The 20,936-nt window shown below is 43.1% G+C and overlaps 1 protein-coding gene across 1 annotated transcript; it reads right to left on the bottom strand.

The window, feature by feature from the left end:
* Positions 1 to 15,331: 15,331 nt before the first annotated feature.
* On the bottom strand, positions 15,332 to 20,576 carry LOC120915113 (apolipoprotein A-IV-like). The gene is made up of 5 exons (XM_040325360.1): positions 20,475 to 20,576; positions 19,920 to 20,025; positions 18,968 to 19,094; positions 16,269 to 17,191; positions 15,332 to 15,774 (listed from the first exon to the last, which is right to left on the bottom strand). Exons 2-4 carry the CDS (start codon positions 19,966 to 19,968, stop codon positions 16,270 to 16,272), a joined length of 1,098 nt encoding a protein of 365 aa, XP_040181294.1. The 5' UTR covers positions 19,969 to 20,025; positions 20,475 to 20,576; the 3' UTR covers positions 15,332 to 15,774; position 16,269.
* Between the last annotated feature and the right edge of the window lie 360 nt (positions 20,577 to 20,936).

The following is a 20,936-nucleotide window of genomic DNA, read 5'->3' as shown; positions in this document are numbered from 1 at the left end:
GCACGGTCATGAGACGTTACACCCAAACAAAATTGATGTCCTTTTTTTCCCACAAATAGAGCTTTCGTTTGGTGGTATTTGATCACCTCTGCGGTTTTTATTTAAACAAAAAAAGAACGTAAATTTTGAAAAAAAACACAATGTTTTTTCGTTTTTGATTTAACCGATTAAGACCCGGACCATTATGCAAGTAAAGGACCTGGCCCCTTTTTACGATTCGGCACTGCGTCGCTTTAACTGACAATTGCTCGTGCGATGTGGCTCCCAAACAAAATTGGAGTCCTTTTTTCCCCACAAATAGAGCTTTCTTTTGGTGGTATTTGATCACCTCTGCGGTTTTTATTTTTTGCGTTATAAACAAAAACAGAGCGAAAATTTTGAAAAAAAAAAAATATTTTTTACTTTTTGCTATAATAAATATCCCCTAAATAAAAAAACTTTTTTTTTCCTCATTTTAGGCCGATACATATCCTTCTACATATTTTTGTTAAAAAATCGCAATAAACGTATATTGATTGGTTTGCGCAAAAGTTAGAGCGTTTACAAGATAGGGGATTGTTTTATGGCATTTTTATAAAAAATTATTTTTTACTAGTAATGGTGGCGATCAGTGATTTTTTTCGCGTCTGCAACATTATGGCGGACACATTGGACACTATTTTGGGGCCATTGTCATTTTTACAGCGAACAGTGCTAAAAAAATGCGCGAGCACCCCCTAGGCGGCCAAGAAGCCCAGGACGTCATATGACGTCCACCCAGGATGGGAGATCCCATCTGTGGATGTCATATGACTATGGGCGGATAGGGAAGTGGTTAAACATGCTCCCTGATTACACCTATGCTGACTAACCTGTTTAAGAGAAATGTATACACATATTATACCTATTTTCAGCCCACTCTGGTCTGGTCACATGAACCAGCTCCTCTGTGTTAGTTAGTGGTGGCTTCAGGGGAAAGGAGGAAGCGCAGACAAATGATGGGCCATAGGAGTCTAAGTGTGATGTCACCACTCCAGGCTTTAATAGCCCTTGTTGAGTTCTCTCTCCTCTCCCTTGCAGCTGCCACTGGCTGACACAAGGGAGCCAGATCACATCACCCCACCGAGTCAGAGTGTATACATCCTTCCTAGAAAGGTTAGTCAGCGTAGGTGGTGGGGGGCTGCATTTTTAATACTAATTATGTTTATTTTGGAATTCTACTTTAAAGACAAATAGGCTGTTCACATTGCAAGGGAAATTATGTTTTGATAGGGGATTTGCCCCAGAGCTTATTGAATGAGGTGAAACTTTGTTGACTTCCATCATCAAATCATGCACAAGCTGTTATTTTTCCCCTCGCAAGTGACTGGGCATCCTTTACAAAGTGAAACCTCACCACCAGTGGTGTACCAAGTAGGGGGGGCCACACATTGGAGGGTGTCAGAACAGCGCCCCCCTAAACGACTAAAGTGATGACAGCGGGGCAGGTTTAGGCAGTGGCATGGTGACAGGGACGAACATGTCCTCCCCAGTCCATTACCAGGCCCTTTGGGTCTGGTATGGATATTAGGGGGAACCCCGCACACAAATTAAAAAAATGGCGTGGGGGCTCCCAGACACTATATACTCTGAACAGAAGTATATATACTATACGGCCTGCTCTATATACTCTGCAGAAAATTGGGCCTTAGGTGTTGGTGGTACCAGAACACTGTAAGCCCTTACAGTTACTCTTGGTGAGCGCAGGAACAGGCCCTGCTGTGAAATATTATATTGAGAATTGTAATTACATGCCCCTGTTAAACAGGGGCAGACAAATTGGGCCTTGTATGGTGGTGGTGGTGCCACAACACTGTAACCCCTCACAGATACTCTTGTTGTTCGCAGAAACTGGCCCTGATGTGAAATATTAGATCAACATTTTTAATTACATGCACCTGTTAAACAGGGGCAGAAAAATTGGGCCTTGGGTGTGGTGGTGGTGGTGCTAAAACACTGTAACTCCTCACAGATAATCTTGTTGGGCGCAGGAACGGGCCCTTCTGTGAAATATTGGATCAAAAATGTTAATTACATACCCCCTGTTAAACAGGGGCAGAAAAATTGGGCCTTAGAAAGTGGTGGGTTGTGCCCTAAACAAAAATATTCTTAGAAGCTAATATCATCAACATTGAGTAGGAATAGGATAGTCACTCAGCATAGGCAGTCTTCAAGGAATCCCACATCCATAGAAAATTAAATTGGTTACTTGATAGCTTGATAGCTGCTGATCTAAGACTGATTCATTTTTATGAATGTGAGCCTATATATGTGGACAGGTGCACCCTATGATCCATTAAAAAACCTTCAGTAGCACTGAATGTGTGTTCAGAAAGAACGCTGGATGCAGGACAGGCCAGTAGCTTGCATATTTAGCAAGTTCTGGCCAGTGGTCCATCCTCAAGACCCAGTAACCCAGTGGATACTCTGTTGGAAAGGTCTCCAAATCTGCTCTTGCCCCTAGATGGTTGAGACTGGATAGTCCGGAACTCTGTCAGATGGTGACAAGGAGCAAGGCAGGGAGACCAAAGACTCTAGTACAGACGCCATAGCAATCACTTCAAGTTTGCAAAGGAAGTACAGGTGGCAAATCCTGTTTTAAAATCTGTCTAGTGAGAGTTTACCCAAAAGGACGCAGAGACAAAGCAGTCAAGCTCTACGTCATCTTGGATGATCAGAGTAATAAGTCACTAGACAGATCTGTGTTTTTTGACATTCTAAACCTTAAAAGCCCCAGCAGCCCTTACTCCCTTAGGACTTGTTCAGGTACAGTGGAAACGGCGGGGAGAAGAGCTGACGGCCTACAAATTAAATCTTTGGATAGTAAGACATGCTTACCCTTACCGAACATAATACTGTAGAGTGCAACCAGATGCCAGACAACATATCAGAGATTCCCACACCACCCGCAGCAGCTCACCAGACTCACTTGAATCATATAGCACATCTCATACCAGAACTAGATGATCAGGCTCAGATAATCTTACTCCTAGGGAGAGATATCTTGCAAGTCCACAAAGTAAGAAAACTAATCAACAGTCCTCAAAACACCCCATATGCCCCAAAACTGGATCTCGGGTGGGTCATTATAGGTGATTTTTCCCTGGGAGGTACACACAAACCAGCATCTGTTAATAACCTGCTCACTAGTACTCTCGAGAATGGTCATCCTTCTTTTTTCCAACCCTGTCAAAATCACATTCTTATAAAAGAGCTACCACACAACAACCCTGTACCTCTTCCCTTCCTAAGTCCCCTCTGTGACAGCAATACCTATGACGACGACCAAAGCGACTTAGGAAGCACAGTGTTCAAGAGAACAAAGGAAGATAACCAGGTAGCAATGTCTATTGAGGATATGCTCTTCCTAGAAGTTATGGAAAGGAGTATGGAGAAAGACGTGACTAATAGCTGGGTTGCACTTCTTCCCTTTAGGCCACGAAAACAACGTTTGCCTAACAACAGAGAACTAGCATATAAACGTTTCACCTCCCTAGGACACAATCTTTAAAGGAAACCAGAGATGGGAGAACTTTTCTTTTCCTTCATGGAGAAAATATTCCAGAATGGTCATGCTGAGATAGCCCCAAACCTCAAAGACTCAGAGGAATGTTGGTAGTTACCCAAATTTGGGGTCTATCACCCCAAGAAGCCAGGGCAGATTGGAGTGGTGTTTGATTCCAGTGGCAAGCATGAGGGTGTCTCTCTAAATGATGTCCTTCTCTCTGGCCCTGACCTGAACAACAGACTATTAGGTTTACTTCTCTGCTTTCGCAAAGATTCAGTCGCATTCATGGCAGACATACAGCAAATTTTCTATTTTTTTTTGTTAAAGAAGAACACCAAAACTTTCTGAGGTTTCTCTGGTTCAGGGACAACAACCCCTCACAGAATACCGCATGAGGATGCACATATTTGGCAACAGTCCTTCCCATGCAGTTGCTATATATGGCCTCAAACACTCTGCTAGAGTGGGAGAGTCAGAGTATGGGTCAGATGTCAGACAATTTGTGGACAAGGATTTCTATGTAGCTGATTGCTTTAAATCACTACCCACAAATGAAGCCGCAATCAGTCTCCTCAAAAGAACTCAGGCAATGCTTGCTTGTTCCAACTTAAGACTCCACAATATTGCTTCCAACAGTAGAGAAGTTTTTCCTTTCCAAGATCATTCTATCGAGTTAAAGGACTTAGATCTAGGCACAGACTCACTTCCCATGCAACACAGCCTTGGTTTGCTTTGGGACATAAGATCTGACACCTTTACTTTCCAAGTAAACACAGAAGAAAAACCCTTTACCCGTAGAGATGTCCTGTCTACCATAAACAGCCTGTATGATCCTTTAGGCTTTGCAGCACCTGTTACCATCCAGGGTAAGGCACTACTCTGAGACTTAACCTGTGAGTCGTTAGATTGGGACCACCCTCTCCCCACCGACAGGAAGAACCTATGGCTAGAGTGGAAGGACTCACTAACATCTCTATCCAACCTTAAAATTCCAAGCCTATATGTTCCTCTGCCATCTACAGACGTTCAGATGCAAAGACTGTGTTTTCGGATGCTTCTGTTAAAGCAATTGCTGCTGTAGCTTACTTGAAAACCATAGACACTAAAGGACAATGCCACATAGGGTTTGTAATGGGGAAAGAAAAACTTGCACCACTTCCTGAACACACCATACCCAGGCTGGAACTTTGTGCTGCAGTATTGGCTACAGAGCTAGTTGAACTAATTGCAACAGACAAACCTAGAAATTCAAAAAGCTGAGTCAATGGACACTCCAAGTTTCATTAATGCTCTTAGACGTTTCATTGCAATCAGAGGCCCAGTGAAACTCATTCGCTCTGAGAGAGGGTCTGACTTTGTGTTAAGACACTGCTGTCTGAATATTTAATATGTTTGGATCTCAGCTGCAGAGGCTTCTCAGGTCTGAACCACCAGATCACTCTCAATCTCTGAAGAGAGTTTTGGGGTTAGGTCATCACAGCCTCAATTGAAAACAAAAATAAGAATTGAGGAATGCTTATTCCATCATAAGCATTGGAAGTCCAAATTTAGTAATAAAGTGTCCCACGTGAGTGAAAGGGGCTACTATACTGAGCTGCACATGGATGTTTCTCAGGATAATGTATTAGTGTGGCAGGGTTCCCAAACTATGGTAACAAATACAAGTATGCTTGACTTTAAATAGCTGTTGTTAGTCACAGGCAGAGTTCATATCATTGAAAGGGATACTTTGCAGACTTGTAGGCGACAGAAGCTCCTAGGTCACATTTGGCATACTCCACAGACTATAAACAATAACTGGTTGCTACATATATGTCAGAGTACTTGCGGTTTTGTTGTATCAACAGGTGGTTTGTCAAGGAACTTGTTGGAGTTTATCCAGGAGTGACAGGGGCTGCACAGGAAGCTGGAGGTCCGGTCTCTGGTTCAACAGGGAAGGAGATGTCCTTAGGAGACAGGGTCCGTGGTCCCAGGTGGCGGCAGGCGTCCAACGAGAATAGTGGAAGGACCTGCAGTCACCCCTGGGCGTTTAAATAGCCAGGGATGTCAGGAGGAGGAGCCGCGGCAAGTTAGGACGACTTCCGCGTTCCAGCTTGGAACGCAGACGTCCGCGCACCGGAAGTGACGCTAGCGCATTGTAGAACGGAGCGCAGCTGTTCGGGAATAGGTACAGCTGCGCCCGTTCTGCATAGTGTAACGGCGGTGGCGTTACACTTTGTAGGAGCAGTGAAAGAACTTGAAATTCCTTCTAACTTGGACGTTCTCAGTGTAGAAAGATACTTGAGTGATCAAGACTGTACGTGGATCTTCAACCCACCTTACTCTTCTCACATGGGAGGTGTTTGGGAGAGGATGATAGGCATAGCTCGCAGAATTCTTGACTCTATCTTCCTACAAGTAGGAAATGTAAAGCTTACTCACAAAGGTTCAGTGACATTTATGGCAGAGGTTACAGCTATCATTAACGCCAGACCTTTGACATCAATTTCAAGTGACTCTGAAGACTAAAGACTGAAGACTGGTCCTGTCAGTGCTCCAGCTGGAGAGTTTTGTGAGAAGGACCTTTACAAACGTCAATGGAGACAAGTACAAACCCTTGCCAATACCTTCTGGAGTCGGTGGAGGAAACAATATCTATCTACTCTACAAGTAAGGAGAAAGTGGCACACTGAAAAACCTAACCTTAAACCTGGTGATGTTGTGCTCATGAAAGATTGCCAGACACTACGGAATATGTGGCCTTTAGGTCTGGTCACCAAAGTACTGCCAAGCAAGGATAACCGTGTCCGTAAGTTTGAGGTCAAGATCTTCCAACAGAATGAGGATAAAGTATTTTTAAGACCAGTGACCGAACTTGTTCTGTTGCTTTCTAAGGAGGACTCTGTTAGTGACGTCACTTGACGTCAGGCGGGGAGTGTTCTGTCCACCAGACTTATATTCTGATAACATTTAAGATTTGTGATTTACATAGGACAATCATATGTGGAGTGTAGGCTCCATTTAGTGTCCTTTTTTGGTATTGCTTCAGTTCTGTTTATTTAATTCACTGTGTGTTTAGTTAGGAAGTTGTTAGTAAGCAGGGAATTCTGGGAAGAATCTTCACAGGAAGTGAACAGCCACCATGCTCTGAGAAGACACTGCAGGGAGCAGGACATGTCTTGCTCAATCCATTGCCATCACCCCTTAGAGAACTTTCATCTAGCTTGTTGTAATAAACTGAGATAAAAAAATATGGTATCTGAAGTTTATGGGATAAGAAGGTTTAGCTGAATGTCCTTGAGACAGAACAGTCGTGCCTGGATATTCATATACAGTCTCCTAATATTCATGGCTGTATTTTTCCCTGGCATGAACCCCGTTTGATCCGGATGAATCAGCGTTAGTATAGCCACATTCAACCTGGAGGCCAGTATTTTAGCTAGAATTTTAATATCTACCTGCAACAGTGAAATAGGCCGGTACGATTCAGGGTAGTGGGTGTCTTTACCCGGTTTGGGCTTCCTGCATAGATTCTGGAAGGGCATTCAGGTCAAATATAGATTTATAGAGGGCCTCCAGTTTGGGAACTAGTGTTTTGGAATAAGTTGTAAAAAACTCTAAGGGCAGTCCATCCATCCCAGGTGCTTTAGATTTGGCCAACTTATCAATCGCCTCTGGAATGTCATGTACTGTAATGGGCGCATCAAGAATTTTAGCCTGTTCCTGATTAAGTCAGGGAAACTGTATCGTGGCCAGGTAGGACGGTATTTCCCTTTGCGGTATGTACTGTGGAGTTTATAAAGGTTGGTATAGAATTGCTGAAATCCAGCAGCAACTTGTCTTGGGTCAGTAATACTGTTCCCGTCCTGGTCCCTTAAGGAACCCACCACACCACATGCAAGGAAAAAAAAAAAAAAAACAGCATTTTAGCTTGTACATAATTGAATGATAAAATCAGCAGAGCTTCCCCTCATTTCAGATCTACCCCTCAGATTTACAGCAACTGCACTTCCAAGTGCACTTTCAGTGCAATTTTAAGTGCACTTTGTACTTGTAGTGCAAAGTGGATTTGCCTTTCGTAAATAACCCCCATAGACACACACCAGCAATTTTCTCCCAAAAATCATCTTGATAGAACACACTGCTGCTGCCCCCATCTCCTATCATGCAGGGACTTGTAGTGCCCCAGCAGCTCACAGATACATTAGGTGGTAATACAGGAGAGGAGGGGACTTGGACTGTGTATTGGCAGGCAGGTAATGGGTAGGGATGAGCCGAACACCCCACGGTTCGGTTCGTAGCAGAACATGCGAACAGACAAAAAATTTGTTCTAACACACGAACACCGTTAAAGTCTATGGGACACGAACACGAATGTGAAAAATCAAAAGTGCTAATTTTAAAGGTTAATATGCAAGTTATTGTCATAAAAAGTGTTTGGGGACCTGGGTCCTGCCACAGGGGAGATGTATCAATGCAAAAAAAGTTTTAAAAACTAAAGTTTTTTCGGGAGCAGTGATTTTAATAATGCTTAAAGTGAAAAAATAGAAGTGAAAGGTGTCTATAGTATTCCTGCAGAGTAGCGCATTTTTCTCAATCTCTGAAGAGAGTTTTGGGGTTAGGTCATCACAGCCTCAATTGAAAACAAAAATAAGAATTGAGGAATGCTTATTCCATCATAAGCATTGGAAGTCCAAATTTAGTAATAAAGTGTCCCACGTGAGTGAAAGGGGCTACTATACTGAGCTGCACATGGATGTTTCTCAGGATAATGTATTAGTGTGGCAGGGTTCCCAAACTATGGTAACAAATACAAGTATGCTTGACTTTAAATAGCTGTTGTTAGTCACAGGCAGAGTTCATATCATTGAAAGGGATACTTTGCAGACTTGTAGGCGACAGAAGCTCCTAGGTCACATTTGGCATACTCCACAGACTATAAACAATAACTGGTTGCTACATATATGTCAGAGTACTTGCGGTTTTGTTGTATCAACAGGTGGTTTGTCAAGGAACTTGTTGGAGTTTATCCAGGAGTGACAGGGGCTGCACAGGAAGCTGGAGGTCCGGTCTCTGGTTCAACAGGGAAGGAGATGTCCTTAGGAGACAGGGTCCGTGGTCCCAGGTGGCGGCAGGCGTCCAACGAGAATAGTGGAAGGACCTGCAGTCACCCCTGGGCGTTTAAATAGCCAGGGATGTCAGGAGGAGGAGCCGCGGAAAGTTAGGACGACTTCCGCGTTCCAGCTTGGAACGCAGACGTCCGCGCACCGGAAGTGACGCTAGCGCATTGTAGAACGGAGCGCAGCTGTTCGGGAATAGGTACAGCTGCGCCCGTTCTGCATAGTGTAACGGCGGTGGCGTTACACTTTGTAGGAGCAGTGAAAGAACTTGAAATTCCTTCTAACTTGGACGTTCTCAGTGTAGAAAGATACTTGAGTGATCAAGACTGTACGTGGATCTTCAACCCACCTTACTCTTCTCACATGGGAGGTGTTTGGGAGAGGATGATAGGCATAGCTCGCAGAATTCTTGACTCTATCTTCCTACAAGTAGGAAATGTAAAGCTTACTCACAAAGGTTCAGTGACATTTATGGCAGAGGTTACAGCTATCATTAACGCCAGACCTTTGACATCAATTTCAAGTGACTCTGAAGACTAAAGACTGAAGACTGGTCCTGTCAGTGCTCCAGCTGGAGAGTTTTGTGAGAAGGACCTTTACAAACGTCAATGGAGACAAGTACAAACCCTTGCCAATACCTTCTGGAGTCGGTGGAGGAAACAATATCTATCTACTCTACAAGTAAGGAGAAAGTGGCACACTGAAAAACCTAACCTTAAACCTGGTGATGTTGTGCTCATGAAAGATTGCCAGACACTACGGAATATGTGGCCTTTAGGTCTGGTCACCAAAGTACTGCCAAGCAAGGATAACCGTGTCCGTAAGTTTGAGGTCAAGATCTTCCAACAGAATGAGGATAAAGTATTTTTAAGACCAGTGACCGAACTTGTTCTGTTGCTTTCTAAGGAGGACTCTGTTAGTGACGTCACTTGACGTCAGGCGGGGAGTGTTCTGTCCACCAGACTTATATTCTGATAACATTTAAGATTTGTGATTTACATAGGACAATCATATGTGGAGTGTAGGCTCCATTTAGTGTCCTTTTTTGGTATTGCTTCAGTTCTGTTTATTTAATTCACTGTGTGTTTAGTTAGGAAGTTGTTAGTAAGCAGGGAATTCTGGGAAGAATCTTCACAGGAAGTGAACAGCCACCATGCTCTGAGAAGACACTGCAGGGAGCAGGACATGTCTTGCTCAATCCATTGCCATCACCCCTTAGAGAACTTTCATCTAGCTTGTTGTAATAAACTGAGATAAAAAAATATGGTATCTGAAGTTTATGGGATAAGAAGGTTTAGCTGAATGTCCTTGAGACAGAACAGTCGTGCCTGGATATTCATATACAGTCTCCTAATATTCATGGCTGTATTTTTCCCTGGCATGAACCCCGTTTGATCCGGATGAATCAGCGTTAGTATAGCCACATTCAACCTGGAGGCCAGTATTTTAGCTAGAATTTTAATATCTACCTGCAACAGTGAAATAGGCCGGTACGATTCAGGGTAGTGGGTGTCTTTACCCGGTTTGGGCTTCCTGCATAGATTCTGGAAGGGCATTCAGGTCAAATATAGATTTATAGAGGGCCTCCAGTTTGGGAACTAGTGTTTTGGAATAAGTTGTAAAAAACTCTAAGGGCAGTCCATCCATCCCAGGTGCTTTAGATTTGGCCAACTTATCAATCGCCTCTGGAATGTCATGTACTGTAATGGGCGCATCAAGAATTTTAGCCTGTTCCTGATTAAGTCAGGGAAACTGTATCGTGGCCAGGTAGGACGGTATTTCCCTTTGCGGTATGTACTGTGGAGTTTATAAAGGTTGGTATAGAATTGCTGAAATCCAGCAGCAACTTGTCTTGGGTCAGTAATACTGTTCCCGTCCTGGTCCCTTAAGGAACCCACCACACCACATGCAAGGAAAAAAAAAAAAAAAACAGCATTTTAGCTTGTACATAATTGAATGATAAAATCAGCAGAGCTTCCCCTCATTTCAGATCTACCCCTCAGATTTACAGCAACTGCACTTCCAAGTGCACTTTCAGTGCAATTTTAAGTGCACTTTGTACTTGTAGTGCAAAGTGGATTTGCCTTTCGTAAATAACCCCCATAGACACACACCAGCAATTTTCTCCCAAAAATCATCTTGATAGAACACACTGCTGCTGCCCCCATCTCCTATCATGCAGGGACTTGTAGTGCCCCAGCAGCTCACAGATACATTAGGTGGTAATACAGGAGAGGAGGGGACTTGGACTGTGTATTGGCAGGCAGGTAATGGGTAGGGATGAGCCGAACACCCCACGGTTCGGTTCGTAGCAGAACATGCGAACAGACAAAAAATTTGTTCTAACACACGAACACCGTTAAAGTCTATGGGACACGAACACGAATGTGAAAAATCAAAAGTGCTAATTTTAAAGGTTAATATGCAAGTTATTGTCATAAAAAGTGTTTGGGGACCTGGGTCCTGCCACAGGGGAGATGTATCAATGCAAAAAAAGTTTTAAAAACTAAAGTTTTTTCGGGAGCAGTGATTTTAATAATGCTTAAAGTGAAAAAATAGAAGTGAAAGGTGTCTATAGTATTCCTGCAGAGTAGCGCATTTTTCCTGTGTTTAGAAAAATCCCTGCAGCAAAATTACATTTCTAAAGGAAAAAAGTAATTTAAAACTGCTCGCGGCTATAATGAATTACCGGCCCCCGGCAATACAGATAAAAGTAATTGAAAAAAACATCCCCGAACCAAACCCAGAACCAAAAAATAAATAAAAAAATTGCGTGGGGGTCTACCCAAATTCCATATCAGGCCCTTCAGGTCTGGTATGCATATTAAGGGGAACCCTGCGCCATTTTTTTAATGAAGTAGGAATTTCCCTCAAAATTCATACCAGACCTTAAAGGTCTGGTTTGGATTTTAAGGGGAACTCCATGCCAAAATAAAAAAAAAATGGTGTGAGGTTCCCCCCAAAAATCCATACCAGACCCTTATCTGAGCACACAACCTGGCAGGCCACAGCAAAAGAGGGGCAGGATGAGAGAGCGCCCCCTCCTTAACCGTACCAGGCCATTCTCATCGAACGACACTACACCCGCCGCGACAGCTCTTAAGTAAATGAGAGCGGTGTGACCTGTCACGTGCACGGGTTACCCTGCCCCCTCTGACACAACAGTGTTTTCCTTCGGTTTCCCCGTGGCATCATGGGAGACCCCGCCCCCTCTGAAGCCACGGGAAACCCCCATGGCGTCAGGGGTGGAGCCGGGTCGCCCACGCATGTGACAGATGGCCCCGCCCTCAGCTATTTAAGAGCTGTCACGGTGGGTGTAGTGTCGATCGACGGGAACCTCCCATGAAGGCGGATCGTGTCAGGGGTTTTTTCCCCCCTTATCCTCTGGTCGAGAATGGATATAGATCACTGGAATTTTTTTTTCTTTTTTTATAAAGGACTTGTCCCAAGCTGTCTCCTGTGTTTTTTTTTTACAATTTTTTACACTTTTTTTGTGAAATAGGGGGTACCAATTTACATAGGGGGGGCGGGATCTGGGGGTTTCCAGATTCCAATAAGCCCCCCACCCGCAGACCCCCACAACCACCAGGCAAGGGTTGTGGGGATGAAGCCCTTGTCCCCATCAACATGGGGACATGGTGCTTTGGACCCCAAAGCATCCCCCCCATGTTGAGGGCATGTGGCCTGATACGGTTCAGGAGGGGGGCCTGCCAGGTTGCGTGCTCCGATAAGGGTCACAAGGTGGTTGTTTACAAGCACTTCAACAAAAAGTAGAACAAGGACAAATTATGCATTGCCAAGTTGCTTTTTATTTAACAGACTTCACAGTGTACATTTACACTTTTAACGTTGAACAAAGTTTTATTGATTAAAAGGTGCATACATGTTAAGCATACTTTGCATAGAAACTTGGTAACTGAAACAACAAAGTCATACATTAGGTAGCAAGGGAACAGGTAAATTGTCATTGCCTTATGAGCACGCTTTATAAGAATACATTGAACACCCGAGAACTAAACAACGAAACATGTGTCTGAGTATTCATTCCTGACTGGTATAGTTTGTCATGTACAGGTATTAGACTCTTGAAGCCAGCGGTCCCATATCTTGTTATATTTGTTAGGGCAACCCCTGTTGATATATATACATTTCTTATAAGGCAGGGTATTATTCACTTTTCCATTTTCCATTCTACTATTTTGGGAGGTGTTTGTCGCATCTATTTTTTAGCAATAATTTTCCTGGCTGAGAACAGTGTCTCATGGAAAAATATTTGTGTATATTTATCCAGTGCATCTGGTAATATCCAGAGAAGGCAGTGTTTGGTGTCTAGTGCCAAGGGGGAACCCATATTGTCATGTAGAAATGTTACGATTTGTTTCCACAGCCCCTGTATCTTAGGACATGCCCAGATTAGATTAAAAAAAAGGTGCCTATCTCCTGCCCACACATCAAACATGTTGTAGAGTGTGTACGTTTGCACCTTGCCACTCTGAGGGGTATGAGGTATGCCCTATGTAGAATATAAAGTTGTGAGAGTCGATTGGATAGCTTGGGAGACACCGCTTTACAGGACTCCAGTGCCTCGCCCCACTCCTCATCTTCTATTGGCCCCACCTCCCTCTCCCATCTGGGTTTTAGATCGTACGCTATTTTAGTAGAAAGAGGGGTGGGAAGCCTGTTGTAGAATTCTGAAATCAGTTTGCGGGGGTCTGTGCTTTTAATTACTGCCATAATTACATTGGGCGTAGGGTGCGGGGCAGAGTCAGGAAATTGTGATTGTGTCGCGTGACGGAGTTGCAAAAATCTAAAAAACATTCGGTTTTGAAGTGTAAATTCTTCTCTGAGGCAATCAAAGGTTTTCAGACGTCCGTTTTCTAGGGGTGGTGGAGATAAAATACCCCTTGTGTGGACCACATTCTTGCATCTTGTATCTTAGCGAACTCGGTAAGAGTCATATTATGCCATAGCGGTGTGTAGTCATTGTATTGCGGGGTACTGAGTTTGGAAGAAGCTAAGTCCCATATTTTCCTGTAGTGATATAACATGGTGTACCTATTTGTACCCGGTTACGCCCCCCCTTGAGCCCCCCTTGAGCCTGGTGTGCTGTGCCCACCTTGGACATAAAAAGGTGAGGAATCTATCTCTGTCTATCTTATCCAAGTGAAACAACTGTGACAGTTGTGCTGCAATGTAGTATAAATTCAAGTCAGGAAGAGCCGTGCCGACAAAGATCAGTCGGGTTCTTAAGAGTTTGCCATGCTAATTAGTGTCTATTGGCTCCCCACACAAAGGGCTTAAGAAGGGCCTCCATAGACTTGAAATGTTTTAAGGGTAGATAAACTGGGGTGTGCCACATTACATACAGTATCTTAGGGAGTAAGACCATTTTAATTAAATTTATGCGGCCCCAGATTCCAAGTGGAAGTCGAGGGAGATAAGGGGTACTATATTGAGGGAAATGTAGTCCGCAGGGGACCGAGATATATGAACCCCCAGGTATTTAATGACATCGACTCTACACAATGGTAAACTGGCTTGGGATTCGGGGGGTGGGAAGCTGTCTATGGGAAGAATTTGGGACTTGTCCCAATTGATCTTCAACCCTGAGAATATCCCAAATTGTTCGATCGTGCGGAGTGCTGTATGCAGAGATGGGCCCGAATCAGCTAAATATAGCAGCGTATCATCAGCGTACATACTGATTTTTTTAGTGAGGGATCCCAGTCTTAGACCCCTGATCTCCGGATTTGCCCGGACAGACATCCCCAGAGGCTCTGCCGCAAGAGCATATAGCAGTGGGGATAGGGGGCAGCCCTGCCTCGTGCCTCTACTAAAGTCGAACATTTGGGAAGGCCATCCGTTGGCTACCACCTTGGCCCTGGGTGCCTGGTATAGTAATTGAACCCACTTAATGTATTTGGGACCGAAGCCATACCCCTCCAAGCATTTCCAAAAATTTCTCCACTCCACCGAATCGAAGGCTTTTGCTGTGTCCAGAGTCACTACGACTCGAGACCCAACCTCCTCATGTGTGGCCTGTATGTTTATATATAATTTCCTAAGATTAAATTATGTGTTATGGCCAGGCATGAAACCTTCCTGGTCCACGTGTATTAGAGACAAAATGACCTGATTGAGCCTGATGGCTAATATTTTAATGTCAACCTGTAATAGGGATATGGGGGTGATACGATTCTGGGTAACCCGGATCCTTCCCAGGTTTGGGAATGAGGACTATTGTAGCCTCTGTCATGGATGGAGGTAGTACACCAGACTCAAATAGGTGGTTATATAAAGCTAGTAGTTTAGGAGTGAGAGTTTCGCCAAATTGGGAATAGAACTCAATGGGGAGCCCATCCAACCCTGGGGATTTAGACCTGGCAAAGCTTACGATAGCCGCTGAGATTTCATCTATGGTAAGGGGTGCCTCCAGAAGTTCCACCTGTTCCCTGGTTAGTTGCGGGAAAGCAAAGCAAAAAAAGGGACATCGATTCTGCCTCGGTGGGGGCCGCCATTTTGTACAAGTCAGCAAAGAAGTCTCTAAACATAGAAGTTACTGTAGGGGGACCGGTAATGCGTTGTCCCCCAGGGTCATTTACATTTTTAATACTATAATTCATATTGCCTTCTGTATATATATCTATATATCTATATCCTAAACATTAAAAGCAGAAAGGAACATTTTCTGTGCATTTTTTATTGCTTTTTTTTTTACAAAACTGCATTCAGATATTTAATGCAATCTATAAAAAGGAATCATTGTGAATCCTGGCCATTGTTTTTAAAAAAATGTCATCATTGTTGGTAAGTGTGGTAATTGTTTCATATTTTATTTCAGAGAATGTTGGAACTCACAAGCTGAATTTCAGCATCATTAATGTGCTCAACTATGGAAATATCGGTAAGTGCAGTTCAGTATTCCTTGAAAAGCTACAGATAAAGTGTTAGGCAAATAATACTGAGGAAGAATCGAGGATTGCTGGAAAAACATTATAAATACATGCTACAGATAGTGCTAAGTGTAAATGTATTGAGTGGAAAGTATTTTTTGGGATTCTTGATGAAGAACAGCACATTTTGTGTATAGTGCTGTGTAGGTATTATTTCCGATATTGCTATTCAGAAAATGAGTTTGACTAAGGAAAACTCAGGCCCCATACACACCATAGAATCTATCCGCAGATAAATCCCATCAAATGGGTTTCTGCGGATAGATCCTATGGTGTGTACACTCCGTCGGATATCTATCCGCAGATAAATCTCCCCTGGGATGGATTTCCAGCAGATGGATATTTGCTGACATGCTCAACAAATCCATCTGCTGGAATCCATTCCAACGGATGGATCCGCTCGTCTGTACAGACTTACCGGATCCATCCGTCCAAAGGGATTCCCCGCACGCGTCGTAATGATTTGACGCATGCGTGGAATTCCTTATATGACAGCGTCGCGCCCGTCGCCGCGTCATAATAGCGGCGACGGCGCGACACGTCATCGGCAGAGGATTTCAGCGGGGATTTCAATGCGATGGTGTGTACACGCCATCGCATAGAAATCCTCTGAAATCCTCGAGAGGATTTATCCGCGGATACGGTCCGCTGGACCGTATCTGCGGATAAATCCTCTTGTGTGTATGGGGCCTCAGTTGTCATTAGAAACACCCTGATTTATGAATTCATGGATTTTGTCCCGAACATCTTTCTGTATGTACTCCACCTGATCTTGCATAGTCACAGTGTACTCTCCCAACTTCTTCTTCATGTCCTCTACTCTCTGTACCAGAGCCTTGTTGAGAGCCTCCACTTCTGGTGTAATTGTGCCTTTAAATTCTGTAATTTTCTGGTCAATTTGCTGGTTTACTTGGGTCAGATAGGGTTCCAGCATCTGTTTGACATTTGCCATATCTCCATTGACCTTGTTTCTTAACTCATTGGCATAAGGGTAGAGTTGTTCCCTGAGTTGTACCGTGAGCTCCAGAGCTCTGTTCTCCAGCTCATCTACATTTTTTCTCATTTGAAACTCCATGTTCTGGATCTGTTTTTTCAGCTCATCTTGAACATCCTCTGCATAGGGATTCAGACTTTTATACAGCTCCTGTATTTGCTGATCAATGTTTTCTTTTACTTTTCCTGTGATCGGTGTTACCTGCTTCCTCAATTGATCCATATTCTCATCTACCTTGACCTGAAACTCTTGTGAGTATGTGGCCAGTGTTGCCTGTATGTGGTCTGCATTTTCTTTAAACTTAGCTTCCAGGTCATTGGTCACAGACTTTAGCTGTTGGCTGAATTCCTGGGCATTTTTGTCCAGTTTGTACTCTTCTGCATATGGAGCCAGCTTAATCTGAAGTTCTTTGGCATTATTGTTCAGGTGCTTGTGCAACTCATCTGCATATGGGGAGATCTTCACTTTCAGCCTCTCCAATTCAGTTGTAATTTGTTCTCTTACTTTTTCTGGGTCCTGTGTTAATTTCTCCTGTATCTGCTTGGCAAAAGGAATGAGTTGTTTCTGTAGTTCCCCTGCATACACATTTACGCTCTTCAGGTTTTCTTCAATTAAAGTGCTGTGGGTGGAAAAAAATAGCAATCAAATACCACATTTACCTAGATCAAATGTGTTCACTATTTCATCTATTGTGTGTGTGTGTATAGTGAACTTGGTGTTGAGTTATTCACTTTACGGTCAACACTGAGGACAAGGGGGCACTATTTACGTCTAGAGGAAAAGAGATTTCACCTCCAAATACGGAAAGGTTTCTTCACAGCTTTTAAGAGTTTGGGAGTTTCTCACTTCTGCCTAATCTTGTCCCATAAGGGGGGGACCAAACTCATTCTTTGCCCCGGGAGAAATAATGTCTAGCTTCCCCACTGGTACTGCCTATAAGAATACCAGTACCAGCCGTTCTACTCTAATAAAGTAAAACGGCTAGTGGCTAGGGAAGGGAGAGAAGGGGCTTGGGTGGCCCGGGGGGGGGGGGTGCGGGAGTTGTCTGGCCCCAAGAATTGTACGATAATCGTATCGTTAGTATAGAGCTTTCGTGAACCGATCATGACAGTTCATCCGATATTATTTTATTGGACATGCACGAAATTTTTTTTCGTGCGGTTTAGTTTAGTCAGTACAGTTGACGTCCGAAAATACAATACAAATACATTAGAACACATGACATCACTTCCTATTTTGTACGAGAATTTTCGTGACTTTAATAACCTATTTAATTTCTACTTGCGACTATTAAGCAAAAGTCGTGCGATCTGCCGTACGATATTCGGATCGTGTGTACGGGGCATAAGTTGGGTAAAGATTCAATCCTTAGAGGACAGAGTATTTACAGGTTCATTATTTATAATGACCAGAGGCAAAATTGCCGTTGCAAAATTTGTTGTCACTAGTGGATGCCTGCAGTAGGGCAAGTCACATACCATGTCACCAACGATACTGTACCCCAATAAAATTACAAGATAAACCCTACTTGTCAGAACCCTTGCAACCCTGTATAACAGGAAATGCTGATGGGCAAGGTAGCTTATTTTTTTGCAAAGAGATGATAAACGCATTTGGCCAGATTCACAGACAGTGGCGTATGTTTGAGCGGGCGTAGCGCATCTCATATGCGCTACGCTGACGTAACATAGAGAGGCAAGGCCAGTATTCACAAAGCACTTGCTCCCTAAGTTACGGCGGCGTAGCGTAAATGGGCCGGCGTAAGCCCACCTAATTCAAATTTGGAAGGTAGTGGGCGTGTTGTATTAAAATTAACCGTGACCCTTAATGTAAATGAATGGCCGAACGAACGGCGCATGCGCGCGCATGCTCAGAATCACGTCGCATATACTCCCTAAGATACGACGGCTCAATGCGTACGACATGAACATAACCTACGCCCAGCCCCATTCACGTACGACTTACGCATAGGGCGTAAAATCCGACGGCTGTTCCGACGTCCATACCCTAACATGACTTCCCCCTGCTTTATGAGGGATAACTTTACGCCGGACGTACACCTTACGTAAACGGCGTAGCTTACTGCGACGGGCACAAGTATGTTCGTGAATCAGCGTATCCAGGTCATTTACATATTCGATGTGTAAATCAATGGAAGCCCCTAGCAGCCAGCGTAAATATGCACCCAAGATACGACGGCGTAGGAGACTTACGACGGTCGGATGGAGCCAGAATTTAGGCGTATCTGGTTTTAAGAATACGGCACATAGATACGACAGCGCATCCTAGAACTTACGCGGCGTATAAGAAGAATAAAAGAAGAAAAATAACTTATCCAGTAGGTTCTACTGACTTTGACTATGACTTTTATGCTGTTACAGTTATTTTCACTTACTTTAGCTGTTTGCTGATGTCAGATTGTTGGATCTGATCTACAGTGTCCTTTGTGCCAGTGGTCAGCTGAGTGAAGTATTTCCAGAAAGCATCAGATACCTGGTCAGTGCTGACTTCTGCCTGAGATCCTAAGGGAGAGAAGAGCCAATCATCAGACATAGAATGTCACATTGAATTGGCTTATATATTACTTACAAAGCTAGCGTATACAGAGACTGTTTTTTATAGGTCACTGCACTATAAAACATCTTAAAAGGGGGCCAGAAGATTGTTTGTTTAATGTATGTAAATGTATAAAATGATCAGTATTAGAAGTAGAGAGGTGGTTATTCGTGCTGAGGCACCGGAGCCAGAGGTTTAATTAATCTGGGCTTTAAACCCTATTATTCACCATGTAGTAAGATCAGCAGTTCTCTATATGCAGTTTATTTTTATGTAAAGGCTTCCAGTAATCCTAATTTTGAGAAAACCCCTCTAAATAGATACTGTCTGTCAGAAGGCCCCCACTGACATATTTGCACCATGCATTCCACAGCTGTAGAACTGGTACTGTAGTGGCAATAAGGTCTTTAGGAATGAATACGTATATACACTGGAGTTTTATTACTATGACGTCTATGTAACAACAGTACAGATCAGTTTTGCTTTTTCAGCTTATAGTTACAGATATTGGGTGTGTTGGCCTGGGCATCAGGAGTGTTTTTCTAAAGTGCTGCCAAGTACTTTTGTCCTTCCCCTGTAGTTAATTCCATCACCTTTTAATTGTGACCATATGTACCAGTGTAAATACTGTGGAAACAATGTGATAAATTACATTACCAGTGTATCAAAAAGAACAGATGCCATTAGATGAAGATATCATCTCATGCTTCACCTAAAATGTGTTATCTTAGATAAGATTTCACCTTGTCTTCTCGAAGACATGACCCTGGTAACATACTGATTTTACTGACCTGTGACTGCGCACACAAGAAGTGCGAGTGCTGCAACTTTTACCCACATGTTGAGTGATTGAGAAGGTCAATAAGAGACAGCCAAGGGATCCCCAGTAATTGAAATCTATATAAAGAAAAATATCAATGTCATACAATTAAGATTTGTGTATATATTATACAATGAAATAAAGGCTCAAAGCCGTATACAAGCTAACCCTATTTTATGTTACCCTCTTCAAAAGTCTAGCATCATTTTTACGATGTGGAAACCAGTGTTACTCAAAACACAAGGTTTGCTGTTATGTATCTCTGGGAGATAACAGTCAGAACTAGTAAACTAAAATGTGACCATGTGTATTAATAGTACAATATAATAGTTTCATATTCTGAAAAGAGTTTAACTCGATACTAAACAAATAGAATAATGCAATAATTAAATAATAAATAATGCGCCCCCCCCCCCCCCCCATTAAATGTTCAAAAACATTCAGGTAACAAATAATTTCTTCTCTAATAATTTCTGAAGATGAGATTTCCCCCTGTGTAACAGGACTAGACTTCCTTTCCCCTTACCTGTAGCCTGGTACTTGGGATTGATGTTGATATTGATGCTTTAATCTGCCCTTTATATTGGACGTTCCCCATGCTATGACTATTCAGCCTGCTGAACTTTAGATCAGCTTTACAACGTGGAGTTCCTGACGTGTCATTGTTTTCAGAGAGATTCTGGAAGTTTGATGAGCTCATTGAGGACTGGTCAGTGTGGACTCACAACCATTATCATTTAGTTATTGCAGCTAACAGTGAAACAACAAGTATGACTACTAAAGCTTACACTTGGTGACATAGATTATTTTGAAATATACTTAAAGACTCAGCTAAAAAAAAGTTTGGAGACAATTGAGGTCAAATAATTGGATTTAATTGGAAAGAATCTGTATTTACTTAGTGAAAGGCCCTTATTAAGCCACAATTAAAGAAAATGGGACCCCTGAGATTGTTAACTAATTTAGATAGTAGCCGAGGTTTGCTGTT

This window comes from Rana temporaria, chromosome 10, assembly GCF_905171775.1.
Source record: "Rana temporaria chromosome 10, aRanTem1.1, whole genome shotgun sequence".
Taxonomy (NCBI): domain Eukaryota; kingdom Metazoa; phylum Chordata; class Amphibia; order Anura; family Ranidae; genus Rana; species Rana temporaria.
The sequence above is the reverse complement of the archived record's forward strand: the minus strand, read 5'-3'. Positions and strand labels throughout refer to the sequence as shown.